The 25,962-nt window shown below is 41.2% G+C and overlaps 1 protein-coding gene across 3 annotated transcripts in view; it reads left to right on the forward strand.

Annotated features, from left to right (window-relative positions):
• The first annotated feature begins 8,308 nt into the window (after positions 1–8,308).
• Positions 8,309–25,962, forward strand: part of NUP107 (nucleoporin 107) — a 39,912-nt gene continuing 22,258 nt past the window's right edge. Inside the window, exons 1-11 of one of the 3 annotated variants that reach the window (XM_019514700.1) lie at positions 8,309–8,397; positions 11,834–11,919; positions 13,210–13,299; positions 13,605–13,720; positions 15,251–15,386; positions 15,799–15,902; positions 18,474–18,601; positions 20,052–20,100; positions 21,433–21,504; positions 22,017–22,105; positions 23,239–23,317. In XM_019514700.1, the coding sequence (XP_019370245.1) occupies positions 8,390–8,397; positions 11,834–11,919; positions 13,210–13,299; positions 13,605–13,720; positions 15,251–15,386; positions 15,799–15,902; positions 18,474–18,601; positions 20,052–20,100; positions 21,433–21,504; positions 22,017–22,105; positions 23,239–23,317 (957 nt within the window). In that variant the 5' untranslated portion in view covers positions 8,309–8,389. Of the gene's footprint in view, positions 8,398–11,140; positions 11,269–11,833; positions 11,920–13,209; positions 13,300–13,604; positions 13,721–14,988; positions 15,107–15,250; positions 15,387–15,798; positions 15,903–18,473; positions 18,602–20,051; positions 20,101–21,432; positions 21,505–22,016; positions 22,106–23,238; positions 23,318–25,962 lie in introns of those variants that run through there. The other 2 variants (XM_019514699.1, XM_019514701.1) reach the window with 2 other exon arrangements.

A 25,962-nucleotide genomic window follows, 5' to 3' on the forward strand; every position in this document is an offset into this window, starting at 1 on the left:
TTGCACATTCTAATCACTTTCCAGTGTCACGAGAGATTTTTACTTATAAATATTCTAAATGTATGCAACTGGTAAAACCAGAGCCTACATCCAGTATTACTGATAAGAGACATTGTTCATCCACCAATGTTGTACATGTATGAAAACTATGTACTGTATACTTCAACAATCCCCATACTTTCTATTGGAGAGTACAATAATGTAAATCCTAAAAGCACCACTATTTTAGCATAATAAAAGAAAGTCCAAAGAGCTCCTCTATAGACTACTCCAGATAACTTTGCTTCATCGGTATTTGTAGCTTATTGTAACTTTTTTAAAGAAATACAGGATCATCATCATTGTATTGTACAAAAGCGCTTTGATTAACACAACAGCTATATAGTTTTTTAATTTTAGGAAAAACCTGTGGAGACAGTGAATCTAGTCTTTAAGAGTCCTTTCAGTATAATGTCTGACTAAAGACATGGCCTTTAATATCTGTTGGGAAGGAAATGTCCAGACTTTTCAACCTTTTATTGTATGTTTCCTTTTCCTTGTTTACATAGGGAACAATGTTTATAGTTGTGTGTACAGTGGGGGTCTACAACAAGAAGTGTATATTTTAAAACAATTTTTTAATGATTTAACAATTTTTTGTAAATCATTTTTGGGCTTCTGCAGCTGTAGATTCTCACTGTGAATTCCCTTGCTTGCTCATGCATAAGTGTATTTGCAATACCAAATATACAGGTTTAGTACTTTTGCCTGTTAGTGATTGTTTTACATGTGTAACGTTTTGGTTGAGATGTTAAATGGTGGAAGAGTACTGTGGATGTGAATGTGGGAAGTAATTTTAATCATGTGTAATTGGTCACAGGGCCTAAGTTGCAGTACTTAACTTTTGCTGATTTTATTTAACAATGCCTTGTTGCTTTGTATGCATTAACGTTTGGGTGTAAAGATTGTGTGTATATCCAACAGGGAGCCACAGTATTTAAATTGACCAACCTAATGTTACAACTGCTTTGAGGTGGCCAAATGTAAACTAAAAGCCTTAATTAAAGTGGTGCAATTTTGTATGACTTAGCATCAGTAGTTCAATAAATTTGGATTGCCATGCAAGGGCTTGCATTACAGTTATCTACTACTTGAATGCTTTGTGTAGTGTTTTAACAGCGCTAGTAAATATTACATCATCCCTCTAAATACAATTGAGCAGAGCATCTTGCACAGTGTGGATTCATACATCTGAGAGCAAAAGAGGCTCTGGCCTCATATTCATGACGCTAGACCTAACAGTTCCTCCAGTTTAACATATAGGTAAGTAAAAGCTCTTTGAAGAAATACCTCATTAGGTTAAAGACTAATCCTGGTTAGTTGCCAAAATACTAGCACAAAATATTAGCAACTTCCACTTTTTTAAGCATTCCCTTTGGGGCACAGATTTTTTTTCTAGAGGAAGCTGTATATAGAAAGTGTATATGGGGCTTTTGGTATTGTTTTAATAATTAATTAGTGATGGGTTGGGGGTACTTGAAGTATATTGCCTATTACTACTGTTTTGACTTTATAGAATGTTTTTATAACAAGATCAGTTAGCTTGTTACTGCTAGTGAGAAGGTATGACTAGCTTTTCAAAAGCTGGCCAATATGCTCTGCCATACTTGTGAAAGTATAAAATGGACCTTAAAAGTTCCAAAATTTAACAGTAAAGGGAGCATTAGCGCTAATTTTTTTCCCTACTCAAAGGATTTTTTGTGTTAAATATATTTTCAATTTTACACACAGAGGCATGCACACATACAATAAATTTTATTTCATAAATTAATCTTGCAGTAAAGTTTTGTTATGTAGGAGGTTGTGGTGACCTTCAAACTGAGTTCTGAGAGTCTTGCCGGAAACTCAAGTTTGGTCTTGGTGGGGCGCGGGGGAAGGGAATTCTGATCCTTCCTGTCATTGCTTTAAAGGAAAAATGTGCTCTATTGGCTGTATCAAGATAGAGCCTTTGGTCAATGCAGCATAATCAGCTTGGATAAAAATCTGAGTTGATTATGAATCCTTGAATTCTAGAATGAACATCTCAGCAGCAGTATTGACTACAGTTGCTCAGGAAGCATCCAACTTCAGTGGATTCCTGTGAAGGGGAAAGGAACTGGTATATATGAAGGGTCACACAAACAGCTGGCAAGTAGTGGAAGTATTAACTGTATATAGACCAAGTGTCATTTAAAAAAAAAAAAAAAAGCAATTGTATCTTGCGTATCACCTCTCTGACGCTGAGCTCACTCCCAAATATGGGTGATATGATGATTGCCTGTTACCCAGGTCATAGACTTAGTGAAGTTCTGTAGTACTGTGTATGCCTCCTGTAGAGGAACCTTTCATAAGCAAAACCTGGTAGACTTGAGGACACTACTTCAACAATTAGGGAAGCCACCTAAGGAAAGACACTGAGGGAGTGGCAGCAATGGAGATTAAGTAAAAATGAGGGAGATACCACTGTCACTTGAGGAAGTAGAAAAGAATTGTAGCTGTCTTTTGTTCCTGGAATGTTGTTGATGGTTCAATGTGAAAGGAATTACTAGGTTTTCATGAATTAAAGCATTGTGTGTGTGTGTCTGTGTGTGTGTGTGTGTGTGTGTGTGTGTGTGTGTGTGTGTGTGTGTGTGTGTGTGTGTGTGTGTGTGTGTCAGAGACACATGAGGTTCTTAACCTGTTTGGTTAGCAAACTAGGAAGGAAGCATTGAAAGACCTTGAAGGAAAGGTCCAAGGTCAGACTTACTTCTATGTAAGAATTTAACATTTTTGAAATACAATAAAAGGTGTAAGGCAAACATTTTTCTGCATCTGTTTTAAAAAGGGCATGCTATTGGTTAACAGTGTAGTAATATAGTGCAGCAAGTACAGTTTTGGAATATAGATTGTCTTATCTTTGTTTTTATTTCATCTTTTTTTGACGGGATTGGTGAAGGAACCAAAATCTGCTCGCAGAAGAAACAAGGTTTTATGTTGGGTCTTAAAAATGCAAGCTTCTCACTGGCCTTTGAAGGTTTTTTTCCCCCCAGCAAATACAGGAACTGTACGTAGTTTTGCTAGTTCCTGCACTCAATCATCATTAAATGTTTGCACTGAAATCTGGCATTCTTACTTATATGCTACTGTGTAGTTATTTATATATGGACAATAGTAGGCAAAAGATACTGAGCTGAAAATTGGTTACACTCTGGAATTTACATGTCTGTCATGTTATTTTTTAATAAGTCTCTTAAGGTTTTCTCTAAAAAATATTATTCACTGGCCAAATGTATAAAGACGTTCCTCTTTAAAAGTAGAATCTGAGTGTCAGCTTCCTCCCAAACTCTGCCTTTACCTTGGGGAAGTCGCTGAGTCCCAACTCTGAATATTTCTGTTTTACATCTTGTAAGGGTGTTTTGAAACTTAATTTATAAAATGGCTTCAAATCCCTAACTTCATAGATTTCATAGACATTAGGGCTGGAAGGGATCTCGGAAGATCATTGAGTCCAGCCCCCCGCCCAAAGGGCAGGAAGTCAGCTGGGGTCATAGGATCCCAGCAAAATAAGCATCCAGTTTGCTCTTGAAGGTGTTCAATGCTGGTGCTTGAGCCACCTCCGATGGCAGGCTGTTCCATGCCTCAGGGGCTCGGACAGTAAAGAAATTCTTCCTTATGTCCAGCCTGAAACGGTCTCGCAATAGTTTATGACCATTTGACCTCGTCATCTCTTGGGGTGCTCTGGGGAACAAACATTCTCTCAGATCCTGGTGGGTCACCCCTGATAAACTTATAGGTGGCCATCAGATCACCCGAGCTTGCGCTTTTCCAGGCTAAAGAGCCCCATGGCTGGAAGACCTCACCACTGTAAACAAGTAATTTCAAGTAAAACAGTACCTAAACTTGAGGAAAAGTACCACAGAGTTGAATGCTCATTTGTTTTTAGAAGATAGATTGATACTTTTGCCTTTAAAAGGAGGTGGAAAAAGCTTGAGAGATCAGTAGGTTTCTGTCTTGCTCATGGATTGCATCTGTGAATTGCTGTTGCGAGGCACGTGAGAGTTAGAGATGATAACTGAAATTTGGGGAAGACTTAAGTAGTATAGATACAAATCCTAGATTACTGGTGCTTTGCAAACCTTACTGCACATTTTTTTTTTGAGTTGGAAGCTTTTCTCCTCTTGTAATTGAGGCCAAGCCTCTCTCCTCCAATCCCCACCCCCTAGACCCCCAGGGGTTACTCAGTTTGAATTAAAGTTTCTTTGTTTTTTCAGTTGAAACCTGTCTGTTTGAGCAACAATACACTATTCCTGTTTGAAAAAGAAAAATTGGATAGTCTGCATACAGGGGTACGTGTGTAATGTTTTTCTTTCAATTGTAATGCAGATGTAGCTAAGCATGAAGATGCATAAAAATCCTTGAGCTTCCATCCAAACTTTTTTTCCAAAGAATTTCATACATGAATGACAACAGTCTCTAGACCTTTTGTGTGTCCAGCTTGTTTAGAGAATAGGAACAGGAAAACTGGAGCAAAAGCAACTTAAATTTCAAAGAACTACAAGTGTATATACCTGAAGGCATATCTAACAAGATTAGAGAAACAGAACTCTTAATCAAATTCAGTTCTTATACCTGCAGTTGGTCTACCTCAATTACCTAATTTGCTTTTCTCTTTTTAGTGAGTGTGCCATGGTCAAGTTGGATTATTTTTTTTGTTTTAAAAAACCTGTTCAATTTTTTTTTAATAACATACTTAAAATTGTAAGATTCCATGGTTTTCACTTTTTCTCTCTTCCAGGTTGAGTAGAAAAATGAAACGGCACAGCTGAGTCCTTTTGTACTCTGATTTCAAACTTGTGTTGCACTGTGGGTTTTAAACCCTGTAGTAAATCTTCATTTTGTTTTGTAAGTGGTTGTCTTCATACAAATGTTTAAATGGCTACAGAATCCGTTCTTGTAGGCTTAGTTTCATTAAATTCTAAAATTTTTTTTGGTAATCTAAGACCTGGATAAGATAAGGACCATCTTTCCACTTTCTTTGGGGCTAGTTTGTATCAGGGCTGTTTTAAGTTCTTCTGTTGAAACAGTATGGTAAAGGGACAGAATCATAGACTAAGCAAAATGACTAGCATTTAATTCCATGCTCCTGTAACACATTCAAAGAAAGCTCTGCAGAGTGCAGAATTGCAGTTTCAGTATTTTCTATTTTCACTGCCACCACTGTTTGAAAGGACCAGTGAATAATAGCTGAACTAAAATTATTGGGAAATAAACTCTTTTTCCAAATGCAGTATCTCTGCCTGCCTATTAAAAGATCTGTGTCTGATTTTAAAATGAAATTGCAGTTGTAGTTATTTCCTCCTTTGTTCAGTGTAACTGAACTTTTCACATACTTTTTAACCACATCATACATAATTCCTTAAGTCCTAGCAGGAAGTTGATCAGTTGCTTCAGTCATGCTGGGTATACATATTCAAGAATAAAAGCTTCTATTCTTCTCTACAAAAAACCAGTAATATTTCAGGTGAAAGAGGAGTATGCATTTCAATCCCTGAAACTCCTAGTTACCCATATATTAAATCCCTATGTTTATATTGGGCACAATGAAGCTTCCTTCTCTTCTCCCTCCCCCTGCTACCAAATGATTGTTCTACAGTTTAAGAAAATAGAATTTTTAGTCTCTAGCACAGCATGTTACTTCTCTAATTTATAAAGAACTAGGAAGGCTGCCCCACTGACCTCTTTAACACCTGAGAGTAGTAGGCTTGTGAGCTAAAATCCAGATAGCTGGGTTCCTACTTTCTATATTGTGTAAATGAAAAAGCAGAATTGATTTTAAAATAAAGTTGGCACATGCACTTTCTTTCACTAGTATAGGACAATATATTAGTTTAGAATCTGACATTACAAGCTGTTGACAGCATATATCATTTGGAAGAGGAGGGTGGTAAGACCTTGCACCCTACCGACTGCCTAGAATAAGGGAAGCAACATGGATGTGCCTATTGCTTGTTTGTGCTCGAGGCAATTCAAGTAAAAGTTTTGTTTTTGCTAGTTCTCGTGTGTTCTTGTATGATGGATTTCTTACTGTTGGTTTTTAATAATTTAAAGGCTTTTTTGGGGAGAGAGCAGGTATTTTTCTTAGCAACTCGTGAATTGTTAAAGCAGGGGTGGGCAAAATTGTTAAAGCAGGGGTGGGCAAAATCTGGCTAGCAGTTGGACTCCATTTCCCAGCAGCCCTTGCCTGTGCGGCTAGGGCTAGTCTCTGTGGACACCCCAGGAACAGCTGTGCTGTGATGATGGGAGGCCAGGGTTTCCATGGAGACCAGCACTGGCAGGGCAAATGGCAGGGTGCAGAGCTGCTCTGGAGGAGGGCTGGGATCTTTCGGCGGTGATAACGTGATCCTGAGCCAGGGCACAGCCGTGATCTGCACCATGCATGCCCCGGGCTGGGGTGTGCAGGTAGAGAGTTGGGGCTGTGCCCTGGCTTTGGATCATGCCCTCACTACTGGAAGATCCCAGCTCTGCTCCAAGGCAGCAATCTGCCCTGCCAGCAGGGGAGGTGCTGGGGGTGGGGCTTGGAGTGGCTGGAGCAACCCCTCAATTCCCCACAGCCACCCCTCCCAGGGGGGCTTCCTCCATTGCCCACCGTACACAGGTGGCAGCAGCTAAGCCTGCCCTGCTTATGCCCCTAGTACAGCCTCCCCCCAATTCCACCAGGAAGAAACTGGCACTGTGGCTGCCTGCTAGTGCTGCTGGGGCTGGTCTCCATGGAAACCCTGGCTCCCTGCTATCAGGGGGTAACTGCTGCTGGGCTCTCCATGGAAACTGGCTCCAGCCACTGGGCAGGGGCTGCTGGGAAAGAGAGTCCACTGCTGGCTGGATCTGGCCCATGGGCTGGACTTCGCCTGCCTGTGTTAAAGCCTTATTTTCATATGGTGTAAGACACGAGCATGAATTCAGATAGGTGCCCCAGACGGCTCAAAACCCCTTTTGTGCATCTAGTCCTGAAATGTACTGGCATAATTGTGGGTAATCCTTATCTATGGAAAATTGGTCTGATTTGAATTACTTGGAACTAACTCCTGGGATTGTCCACCAGCAATGATGAACTATTATCAGGTAGGTGTAACCAAATAATGTAAAAAAAAAAAATCCTTATTTACTGTGCTTAAGGACAACCAAGCATGGTTCAGGTGCTTATGGCTGAACTAAATTTAAAGAAAAATTTTAAAAAAATGCAAAAAGGTAGAGAGGGGAAGGTCTCTGTTCAGTGCCAAATAACCAATGGGGGCAGATGGGATGGACAGGGGAAGGTGGGGGGGCTGCCTTCCTTTGCAGAGTTGGGGTATGGCCCTCTACCCCAGATCTCTTGAGCCTATATTTTTTTCAGTGCTTGTAAATGTTGACAATGTTTTATAGAACTAGGCTGTTGGCTGCTTTACTGTAGGATGTTAGGTCTGTGCTTGTGCCAGGGTAGTGAAGCGGGGAAAGGGTAGTGAAGGAATTAAAAGGGTAGTGGCGTTAGGTTACAGCTTTGTGGGATGGTTTGGATAGGGCTGGACTAGCTGACGCCAGAAGCCCCCATCCATCCTGCCTTCTCTAGGATCCTGTCCATAAAGGGCTGATGTAGCATCTTCACAGCAGAGTGCAAGCTCCTGGGCCTCTTGTGGGCTAAGATCGAGTTGGGGCACCTAAATCCTAAGCCCTCTGGCCTTGGGCCTGCACTAGGATGCCTGCCAGTAGACTTGGAAGTACCTGAATTCCTGGAGTGAGAGCCTGAGACAGAGGATGCTCGCTGGTTGTAGCATCATGCATGGGGTTTTGAAGGGATTGAGTTCTGCCTGCTCCCTCAGTGGGGTTTTCAGAACGATTTGAGTTCTGCTCCATTAGTATGATTTAGTTGACTTGACCCGGAACACGAAATACATTAATTAAAAAAAAAAAATCAGGGTCCAAGCCTGTGCTGCAACAAGGAGGCTATGCTGCTCGAGGAGCTCTGAGTGCAAGATGCACTGAAATTTGCAGGCAGAAGTGATGCCTGTTCCTAGGGGCGGCCGCACCCCAGCGCCGTTTCCTGCTCAGGCCTGATGTCTGGCTTAAAACCCGCTTCCGAGGAGCATTAAGCTTCACCGCCAACCCCAGCAGGCCGCGCAGGAAAGCCCCGCCCCTTGAGCCGGGGGACGAAACGCCCGAGCCACCGCACGGTAATGTGCGCATGCGTACACCCACGGCTCTGCCCAGGCCATCGGAGGCAGCAGCGCGCAGGCGCAGGACAGGGGGCGCATGCGCCTTTCGCGCGCGGCGCCAGAGTGTGGGGTCACCTTCCGGTGGCGGGCGGCCACTTCCGGAACGCGGGAAGGCTCAAGTAGCGGCTGTGGCCGAGGCTGCTGGCATGGATGGGTGAGCGCCCCTATCCCCCGCCCTTCATCCCTCAGCTAGCGCCGGGCGGAGGCGGTCAGGGGCTCCTGCGCCTGATGCGCTCAGGGCGGAAGAAGGTGTGGGCTGCGCCGTAGTTATCCCTCTGGCCCGGGCTGCTGGGGGCTGCTCTGGGGCGGCCTCTCCTCAGAGCTTGTGTCGGAGGCCTTCGCTTGGTCGCTTGTCCGGTGTTGTTTGTACGCCGGCTTCAGGAGCTTGCGGAGGGGCAGTGCCGGCCCTCGTATGGCGCCCCCGCTGCAGTGCCGCCCTCCTTCAGCGGACTGACAGCGGGACAGCGGTATTGGCAGCTTGTTCCCGGCCTGGGCGAGAGCCGCCGACACCGCCGGTTTCCCAACCAAACAGCAGGGCACTCTGCCAGCGGGCATTGCCTCTCCTTGTGCTGGCAGGAAGTGCCCTCCTTGTTCACACATGTCTTGCTAGTCTGCATTTGTTGACGCTGTGTGTTTCAGTGCCCCTTAGCGCTAGGAGGTACGTGTGGGAGGGAAGGAAATGTGTTGAAGAAGGAGGGTGGTGCCCTGAAAGCAGCATCTCTGGGACACTTGCGTTGAGGCAGGTGTACAGTTGAAGAAAGGGGGAGTGAGAGCTCTGCAGGAGGACAGGAGCAGGTGTAGTAGCAATGTGGTATTCCTGAATGCAATGGGAGCAGGACTGTGGTGTTCTCTGGGTAAGGTTCAGAAAAAAGCTACAGGAGTGATTATGTTGAAAGGGTTGAAACTGGCTGTGAGGCTAGGTAGTGCACTTGCCAGGCTAGGTGACTGGCTCTGAGTGCAAGATGCACCCAGAAACTATTAATGGATGGCACTAAGTCAACACAATGGAAAGTGACCAGTGGCATCCCTCAGGGTTTGGTGCTCGGACTAGTGCTTTTCAACACGTTCATCAGCGATTTGGATTTGTGTGTTAAAAGTAGACTGGCAAAGTTTGTGGACGACACCAAATTATGGGGGAACTCAGTCACGCTGGAGGACAGGCTGGGGATATAGGACAGGCCTGGACAGGCTTGCAAGGCGGGTGGATCAAAACCTGATGTTTAACACTGAGAAATGTACAGCGCTCCATCATTGTTGCATGGAGGAATAATCCACAACACACTTACAGGCTTGACAGTGCTACACTTGCCAGCACCGCAGCTGAAAGAGATCTGGAGGTTGTAACAGACCATTGAATGAACATGAGCCACCAATGCAATGCTGTAGCTGACAGAGCAAATCAAACATGAGCGTGCATCTACCGATGTACCTCAAGTGAGACTAAGGCTGTTCTCTACCCGTTCTACTCAGCCTTGGTGAGACTGTAACTGGAGTACTGTGTCCCGTTCTGGGCGCCACACTTCAAGAAGGGTGGGGAGAAGCTCGAGATTGTCCAAAGGAGGGCCCCATGCATGATTAGAGGTCTGGAGAGCAGGTCATACAAGGAAAGGCTAGACAACATAGGACTGTTCAACCTGGAGAAAAGAAGACTTAGAGGGGCCTTGGTGGCAGCCTCAGTATATCGGGATGCACAGCAGGGGCTGGGGGAGCATCTGTTCACCAAGGCACCCTCAAGGGGAAGACAAGAAACAACGGACACAAACTGATTGAAGATCGTTTGAGATTGGACATAAGGAGAAATTTCTTCATCATTCAAGTCTCCAGGGTCTGGAACAGACTCCCCCCAGAGGTGGTACAGTCACCTACCCGGGAGACCTTAAAAAAACGATTTGACATGCATCTTGGTGGGGTCATCTGACCCTGGCAGTCTTTCCTGCCCAAGTGCAGGAGGGCTGAACTCAATGATCTTGTGAGGTCCCTTCCAGTCCCTAACATCTATGAATCTATGAAAAACTGCCAGGGGTTTTAACAAGGGTTGAAAAAAAAGTGTTATCGGAGTTCAGTTTATTTTTTTATACCAGAGAAGGCAATGAGGTTAGTGCTATCAGGGAAAGAGCTTTTGAGTGTACACATGCCTTGTAGAAAAAGCTACAAGGAGGCACGGGGATCAGAAGTTGGGAGCTCACATAGCTTCAACTAGAAACAAAGTGCAAATTTTTAAGAGGGTAATTAACCAATGGAACAACTTATCTGCGGATATAGGGTAGTCTGTCACGTGATGTCTTTAAATCAAAACGAGGTATCTTTCTAAAGTAATGCGGTAGTTCCGGGGGGGTGTCATTGTAGGGTGGATCTGGCTTGCATAGCTGCGTCATCTGGCATATGGGGCTGCTGAAGGGGTTGGGAACTTGGGGGTGAGCAGGGGTGAGGCCTGCCCCTGAATTCCAGAGTATGAAGTCCCACTGGGAATGTGTTTTGGCAGGGTGAGCAACAGCTGTATTAAGCTTTGATTCCCTGAAATGTCTAAGCCTCTGCATAAACTGCCTGTTTAATGCCACCACTGCTTTGCCCTGCTGCTGGAGATCTGGATCCAGCCCGAGACGAGCAGGAGCGCTGCAGTCCAATCTAGCTGGGGGTGGTCTGGGGAAAATGAACCAATCAACTTTGACAGCCCTGCAATAGTTCAAACAAGCTGAGCACTTGGAGCAGGAATTGCTGGGGGAGTTCCTTAGGTCTGTGTTATACAGAAGTGTCACAGTGTGGAGGCTGGTCTCTTCAGGCCTTTGAACTTACTTGTTTAAGTGAAGTTCCAGTTTCCTCTGTGCATAAAAGTTGATTCCTTGGATTCTGAAGCTTTCCACAGAGTCTAGGAACCTTACAAATATAACGTATTTGGGGGTCTATATGCAGTTATGCATTTCACAAGCATTTTGCTGCATGGGAAAGCTAAATCTGCCCTTTTCCCTAGCAGAGGTCAACTTCATGGGCCAAAGATCAATCAAAATATTTGGGGAAAGAATCAAAGGTGTGAGATCACTTCATTCTTTATTTTAAATATCATGTGTCTCAAAGTCATTATGTGATTTGTTTAAACTTTTTCAGAAACATTCTGTTCTCGTGTAAAATCAGCTAGTATTAGAACTTCAGCATAAATGTTAACGTTTGTCAAGGGTGTTAGTTGAAATTGGACTAGCTATGGGAGGGACTACTGCATATCTGTTAGAATATTTCCCCTGAGTGTGAAGTTAGTTACTTAATATTTGTAGAGTAACCTTTTCAGCACTGTGGAGAACTTGTTTCTTCTCAAGCATTTCCCTCTTCCTTTAAGTTAAAGGACACTGCTGGATAGAAACAACCACAAGAGTTTTGGGGGTTTTTTTTGGGGGGGGGGGTTGTTTTGAGAAAATAGTTTCTTTTTAATTTCAAACTACTGGCTACACTTATTTTCCTTTCTAAAGTATTATTTGAGAGTAGTTATCGGTCATACAATCCAATTAGCAAAAGAAAAAAAATTCTTCTCCCATAGTTTGTCCCGCTTAAATCTGTTTGTTTACTTGTATCTGTTTGTTTACTCCATTTCTGTTTTGTAGGACTGATTTTGGAAATGTGGCATCCCCACTAGATGCAGAGATGACCAGGCCTGCTCGAAAACAGAGTTCTCAAAAAAGAGTTTCTAGTATCCTTTCTCTGTCAAGGTTTTTGTATGTTTGTGAAACCCCTAATATTCTGACTGCACCATGGAATAGTTATTTTTTCTTGGTTTTGGCTTATAGCAATTATGGCACTCATCAGATCTAGTTAATTTTCAACTGCTATAGAGTACTGTATTCCTTGAAATTATGCACATTTGAAATAACACTAATATGAAACTTGCATTTTCTTGTCCTGTACGTTCATAATATAAAGGAACATCACTAACTTCGAAATATCACTCACTAATTTTGAAATACCGCTTCTAAGAACTTTAAATCTACTGTTCAAAAGTAGTGTGTGTCTACTGGTGAAAGATTACATAGTACAAACAATCCCTCTGTTGGACTTAGGCTCTCAACAGCATTTGTATTTTGTTAATTTTACTGTAGCCAACATATAGCCAGTTTTTCCTAATTTTTGCATGTCTGTCAAGCTGAAAAGGGTAGAAAAAATTAGTAGTGATAATTCGGAGTAACACCTGGAATGTTTTAATTCTGAGTTTTGTATTATTATTTTTAAAATTTTTCAACATTTTTAGAAAATTTGGGGGTTTTGATTTAGCAAATTAATATAATTGACTATGGAAATGGATATGTCAGTATTTCATTTTCAAAATGGCTATTTTATTATTAGAATAATTTTGTATAAATTTAATGAATGTGGTAGTAATTTTCTGATTTTGATGGTAAAGAATTCTAGTGTGTCTGTTCTTTCTGTTACTTTCTGGAACTAATGCAAAATTAGCTTAATAAAGTGGTGGCCCTTTTTGTTGTTCCATTTCCAAATCATCAGGCCAGAGGTAAAATTGGCAGGATTCATGTCAGTTTCCTGTTGCTGATATTGCTTGGGAAATGTACAGTATAAGCAGGCAGGGCACTGTGGGCAGTAAATTGCAGCTCTGTTCCAGGTCCAGACCATGCTGTCTCTACCACAGGATCCTGGTCCCAGAGCAGCTCCCTGCCCAGCTGCACACCCTGCCAGTACTGCATGGAAACCCATGGCCCTGCTGCTCCTGGAGTCTCCATGGAATCTAGCTGCAGCAACATGGGCAGGGGCTGCTAGGCAATGGGGTCCGTTGCAGACCCAATGCAGCCTGCAGGTTGGAATATGCCCACTCCTGGGTTAGATGTACATACCTGAAGTGCTTTGCAATTTTTCTTTAATGCTAGTAGCATAGATAATTTGCTCATCTGATAAAGTATTTCAGTAGTAGTTCTTTTATTAGTAAATATGAAACAAAGTTTAGGAGACTTTTTCTTAACTTGTTCATCAGGTCTTGCATCTTTGGATGACAGTCCTGGTAGTGTAACACCAAAGAACCAGTTGGTTCCCCAAACTCCGGTATCATTATTTCGTCACCCCTGTAAGAATCCTCTTTTTTCTCCTTTAATGTGTAATTCCTTGCATGGATTACTTGCAGTTTGTGATTCTACGCACATTGTTTTACTTCTTTATATATAAAGTTTGCTGGAGCTGATATTCTCTTTCTTTTCAAGCCTGCTTTCAGAATCCAGAAAGTTAATAGAGAATAATTTGGGAGAGAAACTGGTTCACCTTTTTCCACAGTTAATTACTTACAGGACTTTATAAACACTTTTAATCTTGGTACTAATCGTAGGAACTCCCTAGCAAAGCACTCTGGCTTTTAACATTTTTTTTACTTTTCAGTTACTTCACAAACTCGAAGTTCCATGAAGCAGCCAGATGTATCTGCCTTCCTGGGAACACTAGGGAAATCTCCTCAACTTATGCAGACTACTGGATTTTATGGCAATATGTCTATGGTATGCAGGTTATACATCATGTTCTCCCTTCTTTGTTCCTGTGAATCTTAAAAATGGTAGAAGTTTCTAGTGTTTTAAACCTAGCTTGACATAGCAGAAGGTGCAGTTAATTGCATATCAGCTGCATAATTATGGTATATGAATGGTCTTCGGTTGATGCTTTGAGAAATAAATAAGGGTTTTAGAGTGGTATTTTTATTTTATTTTATATGTTAATTTAGTACTCCCAGAACTAAAAGTAAATTGGGGTCATAGGTTTGTTGCAAGACACTTGATTTTGCTTGTTATGCTCCCCCAAAATGTATGATTTAATAATATTTAGTTAAGTTTAACAGGAAAAAAATAGAAAAGTGTTGAACCTTTAAAAATGATACATTTTCACTTAACCTTCCTTACCATCCGTTTCTGCTTGTATTCACCTTTTCAAAGCTACAGCCTGCCCCACACCATGCAGAACTAGGGTACCACGCTCCCCTGCCCTCCCGGGGTGTAAGAAGTGGCAAGAGCTGCCCCCACTCCATAAGCCATGCCTCAGTCCTGCATGCACCCCCACCCCCCGCTGGGCAACACCTACCCCCTCCCTCACCACAGGGGGTTGATCTGCCCCTCCACACCCCTTCCCTCCCAACTTACCAGCTGGAGGCAGCTCTTCACGCTGCCGGCTCTGCTCCATGCTGTGCTGCGGCTGTGTGCTGCACAGGCATTTATCAGCCCTATCAGGCTGATATCAGACATAGACACTTTTCTTTATATCTGTACCAATCCGATATCGGACTGTTGTATCAGTACACCTCTACTGTTAAGGGACTAAGTCTGGGAGGTGATGTCTTTGGTACTTTTGGTCAACTTGCTGCTATGTCATCTGGGCAAGTTAACAGGTGTCCCCTTAGCTTTTTTTTTTTTTTAATATTTCTATCATAGCTGTAAATTTAAACCCAAATAACTTGCATAATTCGTTTCTGCACGCTCCCTTTTATTTTAAAGATATTCTAATCTGACAATAATATGATCTTTTATAATCATTCTGAGAGACTTGAAACCCCCTAATGAAAAGTTTTGGCTTAGATAAATTCTGCTCACATAATTTTTTATCTTTGTTCTTTGGGGTCTTTCTTCCAACACTTGGTTTGCAAGCAACTTATAAAAGTTGAAATGATTCTGCCTTCTTCTACCTGTGTTGGACACCATAGGACTTTCAACCAGGTTAAGGAAAGCACAAAAGGGTCTGGGGGGGCGGTAAGTAATGTGTTTTAAGCTCAGGAGTCAAATACTGCGCACGTCATACAAGAGACAAAGATCTTGCTGGTTTAACCTGAATAAATGAAGTTGAATCTTCTATCACATCTACTTGTACACTTTAAGAGGCATGTGTGTCATGTCTAAAAGGTGATCGATTCATTCTTCATTTCAAGTTCTGCTCTGCTTATGGCTACAAGAGCTAATCATAGCCTGGAGTTAGGCTTATGACAGTCTGAGATTTCTTTTTTGTTGTTGTTTATTTTCCTTTTTCTGTTCTGTGTTGTTTTTTAGATGGATGAGAGTAATTGGACAGTTGCACTCACACCTCACCGTACAGGAATGTTTGCAAACTTGGACTTGTCCAATATGACTGAAGATATCACAATGAGTGCTGCGCTGTTGCGTGAAGATGATCCTGGAGAAGCTGGTGAGATGACTTGCAGTTTTCATTAAAAAGCTAAGTGCAGCATTTTTGACTGTGGCATGCTGACCTGTGTGTTCTCTTTCCTTCATTTTCCTCATTCTGCTGCTTGTTGGTAAGAGAGCTCCTAAAGTCTCTTACCCAGTTAATAGAACTTTGTGACTCTTTAGTGTGAGCAGTTAACGTTCCATACAACATGGGTCACAGGCAGTCGATGACAATTCATGTTGGCATTGTTTGCATTTTACTTTCTCTTGTTATGTTGGATAACATCTGCAAGTCATATTTCATTGTAAAGTAGACTTTTGAACTTTCATGGGAAATTAAGACTTCAAATTTCCCTGTGAAAAATGTTTTTCCTATGGCATTCTGATGTGCCTCTTGTTCTTTTTCTTTTTTTTTTTTTAATGTGTTTTAGCTACAATGAGCATGTACTCGGATTTTCTGCATTCCTTTTTGAAGCACACTTCAACTACAGTCTTTGAACTTGTAGAAGAGTATGAGAATATTTGTAACAGTCAGGTAATTTGTTTGAAATGTTTTCACCACATTCCTTTCCAGAAACTGGTTGCCGAAACTAGGAATTTGTTTTCTTTCAATTAAGAGGTCACTGTACTTAGGATTGATCCCCAAAATCTGACAGCTGGATATACCACATTTACATGGATATAAGATGACCCTGATTTATAAGACAGCCCTCTAATATATAGATTCCATATAGGGAAAATGCTATAGATTTGTTATAATTTTCCAAATATAGTATCTAATTATTGGAGGTTAGCCCTGAATGTTTCTTTTCCCACTTCTACAGCCCAGAAAAATAAATATGGAAGGTCAGGTAGCCCCTTGCCCACTGCCACTCCCCCAGCTTATTTGCCCTGAAGCCCTTTCCCCTTCCTTACTGTCAGACCCTGCTCTCTCTGAGCACATGGAAGTGAAATGTGAATTGGAAAATGCTGACCTTGAAATAAACATACCTGTAGTAATTTGCACATAGGCAAATTGTTACAGGTACCCATAGACTTAGTTCATCCAGAATTTATGTGGTTTACCTTTTTTGAAACTGCTGCAAGTTTTAGCACAGGTACTTCATAAATCTAGTTTTAAGCAGCATTCTTGTACCTACTTATATATAGTGCAAACCGTGCATGATATTAGTTCAAACCTAAAAGGCTTGTGGTTTACTGTGTCAATCATTGGGCTGGGCCTCGGCAGTCACCAGCATTTCATGCCATGGTGGCTTCACAGCTCAGCATCATTCAGTATGTGCGTGTGTGTATACTCCACCTCCCCACCCACCCACACAAAGACTCTAATGTGCTAATTAGCCCCCCCACTCATGACCATTTATAGTCCTGCTTAGTGTTGGCTGCATTTAATCAACTTGGTTTCCATTCTTGAGCACATGCTGCTTTTGGCATCAGTTAAATGATACAGTGTATTTAATAAGGTTTTCTTGTATGCTGCTATAAGACGAGGAGCTTTTTTCCCCGTATGCTGATTAGGGAATAAAACTTCATCTTGTCTTCAAGTAAATACAGTAACTTTATGACCCATTAGTTGTACTAGATACTAGTTTATTAGAAAGGGGTGCTCTTTTAGCTCAGGATTGCCCACAGTGCATCCTGCAGAATTTGAAAATGTGGAATATTTATTTGCGTTTGTGGGAGGTGTTTTGTTTTTTTGGGGGGTGGGGTAAGGTAATTCAGATGTTTCCTGTTGAACTCCTTGCAAGCTGCCTTTAGAAGTCTAAGTATCAAACCGTAACCACCTCTGATTTATCCTCATGGTGTTATTAATTTGATGGGCTAATAATTATTAACAATAGATAATTAATAATTAATAAATTAATTATTAATTTAATTACAGCTAAGTGACACTAGGTTCAAAAGGGGGAGGATTTGAGCTGCTATATTTGTAAAACTACTGGTCAGAAAAGAGAAGTGATGCTTTGAAGAGAATTTCAGTGTTTATCAAGGGACTTTGCCCCTTGGTGCCTGTTAGACAAAGGAATTATGGGTAGGAGGTGGGGTGTGTGTAAAATTGTCTGTAGGTTGAGGATCCAACACAAAATCCCAGGTTCTTCAGTCTCAGATACCTGTGTCTGGCCTTTGCAGTCCTTGTTTCCTTGTGGATGGGAGAAAAAAGAGAAATAATAAATGGAAACTGGCCTTTATGTGAGATTATGGAGTTTGGGATTGAATTTAAAAGGTGGTGATTTCCTTTCTGTGCCTGAAAAAGTAACAAATGTGTTTTACTTCTTTTGATACGTAAAAAATCCAAGGGCAAGCACCTATTAGGTATTTTATTTCTGTCTGAAGTTGGATTGTGCTCCAGCAGAAACATGGCTTTCATTTACAGCTGTAGATAAGATGGAGGATGCTGGGGGTCTAAAAAAAACCCCCAAATAGCTGTTTTTCTCTCAGCTTGGGTCTCAGTTTCCAATCAACCCCTGGATAGTTGATACTCAGCCAACTTGAATATCACCCTTAGAAATGTGACCGGTAGGCAAAATTTTAAGTAGTTAGTTACAGTTCTTTGAACCCAAGAAAACGGCATTGCTTAACTTGTATTCCATTCACTTTTTTAGAGTCATAGAATCATTGAGTCAGAAGGGACCTAGACAGATCATCTAGTCTGATCCCCTGCCATTTTGTCTTCATAACTATTAGAAACTCTTTTAAATATTTCTAAATCCTCCAGAAAGTAGCATCTTGGGTCCCCCAAATTTACCTGGAGTAAGTAGGCAAGTACATTTTTTCAAGAGCCACATATATTCTCACAGATAATAGGACTTTTCAGTGTTCAGGATTTAATGTTTATTAATACTTTTTTGTTCTGTTTTCTGTGTTTGATTGGCAGGGCCTTGATCTCATTTGAGATTTCTAAACTCTGTCATAACGATAATAATAGTTCATGCAGTCTGTAGGCTTAGTATGTCTGCTCCCAACTGAGATGATAAAAGACGCTTACCCTAAAAGCTGTCTTAGGCATCAAGTGAGAGCACTTAGAGCAATGAAAAAATTGGTTTAACAGGCGTGTAACAAAATAGAAAATGGGTAACCTTCTGTGTGCAATATGTATTTTTGTCAGGTGAACATACTGGGGAAAATAGTTTACCGAGCAACTCCTGGACAGCAGAAGTTTTCAAAAACTGCCAGCGTGCTATGGCTTCTCAAGCAAGAAATGGTAACATGGAGACTGCTCTCCTCACTCTATAGGTAATTCTTTTTTAAAAACAGTTCAGTTATACTTCTGGAGTGACTTGCTGTATTTTGTCTGCCTAAGTTGACCATTTCCACGCTCCCTTCAAGAAAACAAATATTACACTTGACTTCAACACTGGATCAACCAATAAATAGACTTTTTGTACTTGTTTTTTTTTGTTCATGCAATAAAAATACCAGATCATATTTTTTCAGTACAGTTTTTTATTATTATTAATTTTAATATTTTCAGTGCATTTAAACTTTTGGGTCCTTTTCTTAGATAGCTGATTCTCCTGTGTGACTTCGCAGAGATAGTAGAAGTACATCTGTGGTTTTTGACTTGTATACAGGGAAGAGTTTTTCATCCTTAAATTCAACCTGAAAATAATGGTGTTGACTTGTATGCAGAGCCAAGTTTATAATTAGAAGAATATGGTTGTCATTTGGTTGTAGGGCCTATCAGACTACAAATTTGGAGGCTGGAAGACAGATAATTAATCCATATTTCTTAGCAGGAAATGTCTAATAGCCATATACACCAGTTTTCTCAAACACAACGAATGGGTTTTGTGGCTTCTAGCAATTACTATTTTTCAATAAGTTTGATAGTATTCCAGGTGTAGTTTGGACCGAGATAGGTTACTGTGCCTCAGCCAGTTTGTCTTGGAAATTCATAGTTGTTCACGTGTGGCTTGTCATTGAGCATTATCAAACGCTTCTCTTCTCTCAAAGTACAGTGTATTTTTGATCTGTGACACCATAAATGATGACCTAACATATGAAAACTAGTTGGTACCAAATGTAAGGACTCCATTCTTTCTTCCTCTTCAACCTGGCTTTGTGAGTCACTTGCTTCACATTTTTTCTTGGAGAGCAAAATGAAATCATTCCTGACAGGAGTGCTCTAGAATTGCTTTTCAGGAAGAAAGAAATTGATGCTTCTGTAGCAGAATCCTCTGTTCAGAACTGGCTTAATAAGAATGCTTGATGTTCTCCATTATTGTTGCCTCTAGCTTTACTCTTCTCTGTCAGTTATTTCCTAGGCTCTTCACTCAAGTATTTTTACATAAAATAAGAGAAATGAAGCACTTGCCTAAATTCTTCTCTTCAGCTTTATATCTGACATTAACAATTATTAATTTTTTTCACCAGTCATATAGTCTATGTTAAATTCATCTTCTTTATCAAGAAATGTAGTGCATTTATGCTAAGCAGTGCAGTTTAAGTCTTTTAATTTAATATCCATTTATTGATGGAAATAATGTGCATGTTCAAAATTGTAAGTAGCCACCCAGTTTTATTACAGTTTTACTTCCTAGCATGTAAATTATGTGTAGAAATATTTCTAAAGTTGTTTTTTACAGTATGTTAGTACTTCTGGTTGAAATAACATCTTGTTATATTCTGGCTGAATTAACAATCTTAGTATTAACTTTGATAATATTTGTGCTTCACTTTATAGAGATAGAATACAATCTGCCCTAGAAGATGAAACTGTATTTGATATTGCAGTAAGTTTTGTGTTATAGCAAGCCTTTTCAAGCTTTAAGATTTAAAACCACTTGTCTACATTGTTTGCTATCTAAGTGTTCTACTTGAAGGTTGAAAATAAAAGTGAATATAAACAAATAGAAACTGATTCCATTATCCAAATGGAGACAAAGATTAAAAATTGCATATTTATAACATGGAATCCTCATATGTACAATTGGAAGTGAGTGGTTCTGAACCTTTTTAGATTCACATCACCTCTCATTAAACTCGAGGCACCCCTGTGAACTTTTGTGAATCCAGTGGCACCTTATTTCAAAAATGAATTTATTTATACCTCGTTGCAGAGGGAGCAGGGAGTGGGGGTGGGAGAGCAGCTAGGCAGGGAAAGCCTGATCCTGCCCCAGCACCCTGGTTGAAAATCGCTTTTGTGAGTAGATGTTTGTACATTCTGACACATGCCATCAACCTAGACTACGATATTCCTCTGGGGATAGGCAAGAGTTCAGACACTACCTTGAAGTACTGTTTCATCGGGGAGTCTCAGGATTTCTAATATTTCACAATCTTTATTTCTTTAGAGAAGCTGGAGTCTTGAAACCCCTTTCTGGGCTGCATGTCTCCTTGCTCTTCGTGTAACAAAGTACTGTTGTAATCTGTGCTGATAGAATAAGTTTAGAAAGATAAAATAATTTTGTGAAATGTTAACTGCAGATACTCTTTTCTTTGTCTTGCAACAGCAGTAGAAGCTATTTTAATTCAGGCGGGAAGTGCCTATCAGCATATCTAAATAAAATTTATCTCTGCCAAAAATCAACCTCCTTCTTGCAGTTTGTCCTCCCACCCTTTCTCTGCAAAAATAAATAAATAAAAAACCCAAAGTAACTTTACATCTTTTTGATCATAGAGATAAATTTATATGGAAGGAGAATCTTAGAATCTTACGTATGCTTAATTCCATTTTTGTTTTATACTGTTATGTGGGGTGCTAAGAGTCTTGGATAAATACCCCTTTTTATTTTTATTCAAATCTGAAAAGAATACTTGAACGACCTAACCAGACTCATGAAGAACCATTATTTGGTGTCATCAGCTAATTTGTAGCACATTGGTTCTTCAGTCATACTTTTCCATGACTTTATTTCTTAATACAAATAATATAAAACTTCCTCTCAAATAAGAGAGGCAATACAAACAATATTAAGTATTTCCTAAATATCACATTTACCAGTTTCCTACAAGTATTTTCCCCTCAGTTTGTCTATTCAGAAAACAATATGGCATAATGCATGTATTCTAGTGACACATCCTCTTACATACTGCAAAATAATCAGGATTTTTTTCTTAAATAGGTTCTAAATGCTAGTGAAAAAATGGCCATGAGCATCTTATTTCAGAAGGATTCACTGGTTCGACAGAGCCAGGTAGGACAACAATTTTAAGAGAGAGATATAGGAATAGATAAATTTTGGATGTTTGGTACACTTTTTGAGCCATGCAATTTCTCTGAGGTATTTTAACTCCTAATGTAAAAGATTTCTTGATAACTAACTGAATTTGTTTCTATAATCTCAGTAGGATCTTACACGTATTGTGTGTGAATGGCCTGCTGTAGATCAGATGTGCTCTTGAGATGTATATTAGAAGGGCAGAGGTTTAGCAGTCCCGGGAGCTATGCTTCTCATTCTTTACATATTGAGCTGCTTTAACTGTTAAGCCATATTGCTCTAACTAACTGCAGCCACTAACAGATGTGAACGCAAGCAGTTCTGCTGGGTATTTTGGAAATGAGAGCAGAGTGATATGCAGATAAATGCATTTCAAATTCATTAGTATACATGAACAGATCAGAATACTGTAAAGGAGGGGGGTGGTATGGTAACATTTGCAGCAGTGTTGTTTGTTAAAAAATAACCACCCTTCATTTTTTTTCCAGCTGGTGGTAGATTGGTTAGAGAGCATTGCCAAAGATGAAATTGGAGATTTTTCTGACAACATTGAGTTTTATGCAAAATCTGTGTATTGGTGAGTCATAGAACCCTTGTGGCTTTTCTTTTCTTGTATTGTTCTTCATTAAATCTTAGCAATTTGAGAAGGTAAGGTTTGGGTTTTGATCCTAATGGTTGATGCAGGGATTTTCAAGAAAAGAATTAGTGTGTTTCTCTGGGGTTAAGTGAGTGTTAAAGTGAATGGTTTAAGATTAACCTGGGAGTAAATTAATATTTTGTGTGTGTGTGTGTATATATTGCAGTGTCCATAAAGGAAAAGAATTCATTTGCCCGTAGTTGTTAGGCTGCTGACATCACTGTGGTTATCCTTTATAGACCTGTCTTCACTATTGCTATATTCCTCTTCATTTGCTTATTTATAGGATTTTGAAAATACAAACTAGAATATTACTATTTTTCTCCAGCAAAGTGCAATCTGTGTTGTTTGTACAGTGCCCAGTACAGTGGGACCTTAATCCCTGTTTTGAGCTTTTTGGGTATAATGCAATGGAAATAAAAAGTGATATTAGATGGACACCTGTTAGCCAGGTTGTATTATTATTTAAGCTGGATAAAATGGTTCATACTAGTATGTATTTTTTTTACAGTGATCACTTTTTTCACCTTACTACTGTGTTAATAACCTTTTCACAAAAGTAGTTATTGTTTTACATACAATTAGCAATGGGTTCCAAGATAGAAAATATCAACTACCACATGTATCTCACATCTTTATACTTAATCATATTTTAAAGGCTAATGATGATAAATTCTGAAATATTGAGTTGGTCCCGATCTTAATGTACTGTCCTAGATTAATCTTGGGGTGAATTTTAATATTCTCCCATAAATGGTCTGTGATACTTCATCACACTGGAATGATTCCATAATTTGGACAAGTGAATGATTGGCTTATGAGTTACGCTTTTGAAAGAGAAGTGATCTAGATTAATTGGATCACATACCTTATGGTGTTACACTTTCATGTTTTCAGATTAATTCAGGTTTACATCTGATTGGTTCTCAATGTATCCAGTTTCCAAACTATGCCCATTTTGGCTTATGTACTTTTGGTGTCCTTAATCAAAATATCCATTATTTCATTTTTGATGTGAAAAAGATTGAGTAGCTTAACTGTGTTTCTAAAAATAACTTATCTTGCTGTCTCAGGGAGAACACTCTACATATTTTGAAGCAGAGACGCCTAAACACGCATGTTGGAAGTGGTCGGCCCCTGGTAACTGAATTAGTAAGTATTATTTAAAATGAAGTTTGATTTCAGAGTAGCAATAAATTGTATATGTGATTAACTAGGGCTTTGTATTTTTAAATGACACAACTTCCACAAAAATGGATGGGTGGGCTGGGGAAAGGGAACGTTGACCTGGTGAAAGAATACAGCTAGTAAACTGTGGAGAGGTTACCTGGAGTTCTCAGATGTCAGGCAGGTTGTGTGTCATAAATCCAGTGTCTATATTTACTCCATGACTTTTTGTATCCAGTAGATCTATGAAGTGAAGTTCATAGTAGAGATAAAGAAATATTAATGCCAAGGCACTGGGAAGATTGCATCTGTAATATTGTGTATAATTCTGCTTGCTCATGTTGAATAGGGGAATTCAAACTGGAACAAGTTTTAAAAAAAAATCACATTTTTTATTTAAATCACTTTTTTTATTTAATTGTTTTGGGTTTTTTTTGTTAAGATGCTTTTTAAAAAAACAAAACCTATATAAAGATGATTTTAATTTAAATATGTTAAAGCTCAAAGATATCATCGTGGAACAGGGATTATAACTGCTAATCATGTACTATTGGAAACGATATATTCATGTAACCACTCTACCCAATAGGACTCAGTGCTCAGACTAGAAGATCTCATTAAACGTCTCTGTGATGCTTTGTTTCAGTTCTCAGACTGGATTTGTCTCCAGAGATAACATCCCTATTAACAAAAGTATATGGAGATGAGAGATAACAGACCTGATTACCAGGGATCCTGGTTGTCTTTGATTTAAAAAATTGCAAAATCTCTGATTTAAAAACCGCAATTTCATGATTAAAATTAAAGCCCCCACCACCACCACCCCACCAGTGCTGCTGGTGCCCCTCACTTCCCCTGCCCCCACCAGCCTCCTCAGCCCTCCTGATGCCCCTCAACCCCCCTCTCCCCCACAACAGCCCCCCAGCCCCACACAGGCACAGACACACATGCACAGATACTGACACCCACCCCCGCAGGTAAGTGTGTGTTGGGGGCAGGGCAGGGGAAAGGGAAGGTGTTGGGGGAGCCAAATCAGGAAGTGGGGGTTTGCACATGGCGGCCACCACCCCAACTCTGCCGCTACACCCCATGCCACATGGCCACATGGCTTTGTGGGCAAGCAGCGTGGGGCGTGGCAGTGGCAGCTACAGCGTGTGGGCGACACACGTTGCCTGGCTGGCAGACTGGTGGGGGGAGGCTCAGGCTTACTGCACTGCCGCTTCTGTGCCGCAGCTGGCTGCACAGCTCCACAGCGGTGCAGGTTGGTGGCTGCATGCTGGCTGGGGGGCAGGGGACTCACACACAGGGGGCTGCCACCACTTCAGCTTGCCTATGGAGCCATGCCTGTGCAGAGGCATCCGCCAGATGCGAGGCCCCCTGCCTCCCACCCCACCCCCGGTCCGCCGGGCATGAGAAGCAGCAGCAGTGGTGCAGTGGCAGCCGCCACGTGCAAGCTACCCCTTCTCTCCCCACTGGCCGGGTCTCGTGTGTGGCCCGCATGTGGCAGCCACCACTGTCACACCCCATGCCGCTTGCCTGAAAAGCCATGCGGTCAGCTGCAGGAAGACAGCACGGGGCATGGTGATGCAGTGGTGGCCACAGTGTGCGAACCCCCCTGGCCAGCCAGTGTGTGTGCAGCCCACAGAGGGGCACCCCTGCCTCACCCCCTGGCCCTGCTCCTGGGAGCAGGCTGAGATGGGGGGGTAGGGAAGCACTGTTGTGTTCCGCTTGGAGCCAGTGGCACTCAACATGTCCCCTCAGCCCCCAGCTACCTTCCCCAACCCCTAGTCCTGCCCCACTTACCTCTGGGCTCCAGGGGTGAAGGGTGAGCCTGAGCCAAGCTTTGGATGACTCAGAGGCTCAGCCCATGCCCTTCCTCCTCCAGGCAAGGTTGGAGGTTTTCCGCCCTTTCTGCAATCAGCTCTTGCAGGCTGGAACCGTGCCAGTCTGCAAGAGCTCTTTGCAAAAGCCGTGAATCTGCAGATTTCTCTGCTAAAAGGGAAAATCCACATTTTCTCCACGGTAAAAAGGAAGGAATCTGTGGTTTTCTCTGTTTTTCCATGGGAAACGGAAAACCCAGATCCCTGCTGATTACCCGCCCATCAGCCCTCTTGTCTCTGAAAGTTTGTGTACACAGAGTCAAGCCCTTGCCTCTCTCTAAAAGTGTGAGGGTTCAAGAAGTTAAATGAATAAAGAACACCAAACAGCAAGAATGCACTTTTTGTAGAAACCAATGGTTAAATCAAGGCTTCCTGCCCAGCCATGTTAATCGTGATTTGAATCATGATTTTAATCTATTTGATTTAAATCAAATCCACCCTGATGTGGTGTTGTTCAGTCCTTGGTTCTTGGTGTCTGGGCAGCTTATGCATGTTTGTCCCCAAGTTTGCCTTTTAAAGGCGTTTAGTAGATTTCCCTTGAGCATGAGGATAGTGAGATCAGAGTGGGAGTGTTTGTTCTGTGAGAATTGTACTCCTAATGGGGTGGAGGTGGGGTGGGTCTCTGTCCTTCCTGTTTTTTCTATGAGAGTTCATAGAACACATTCTACTGTGTAGTTGCTTTGTTGTTTTACCCACATAGTTGTTGTGCACTTGGTGCATTGGATCAGCTATATTGCATTTTGAGAAAAG

Source organism: Gavialis gangeticus, unplaced genomic scaffold, assembly GCF_001723915.1.
Source record: "Gavialis gangeticus isolate Ggan-Ray unplaced genomic scaffold, GavGan_comp1, whole genome shotgun sequence".
Lineage (NCBI taxonomy): Eukaryota > Metazoa > Chordata > Crocodylia > Gavialidae > Gavialis > Gavialis gangeticus.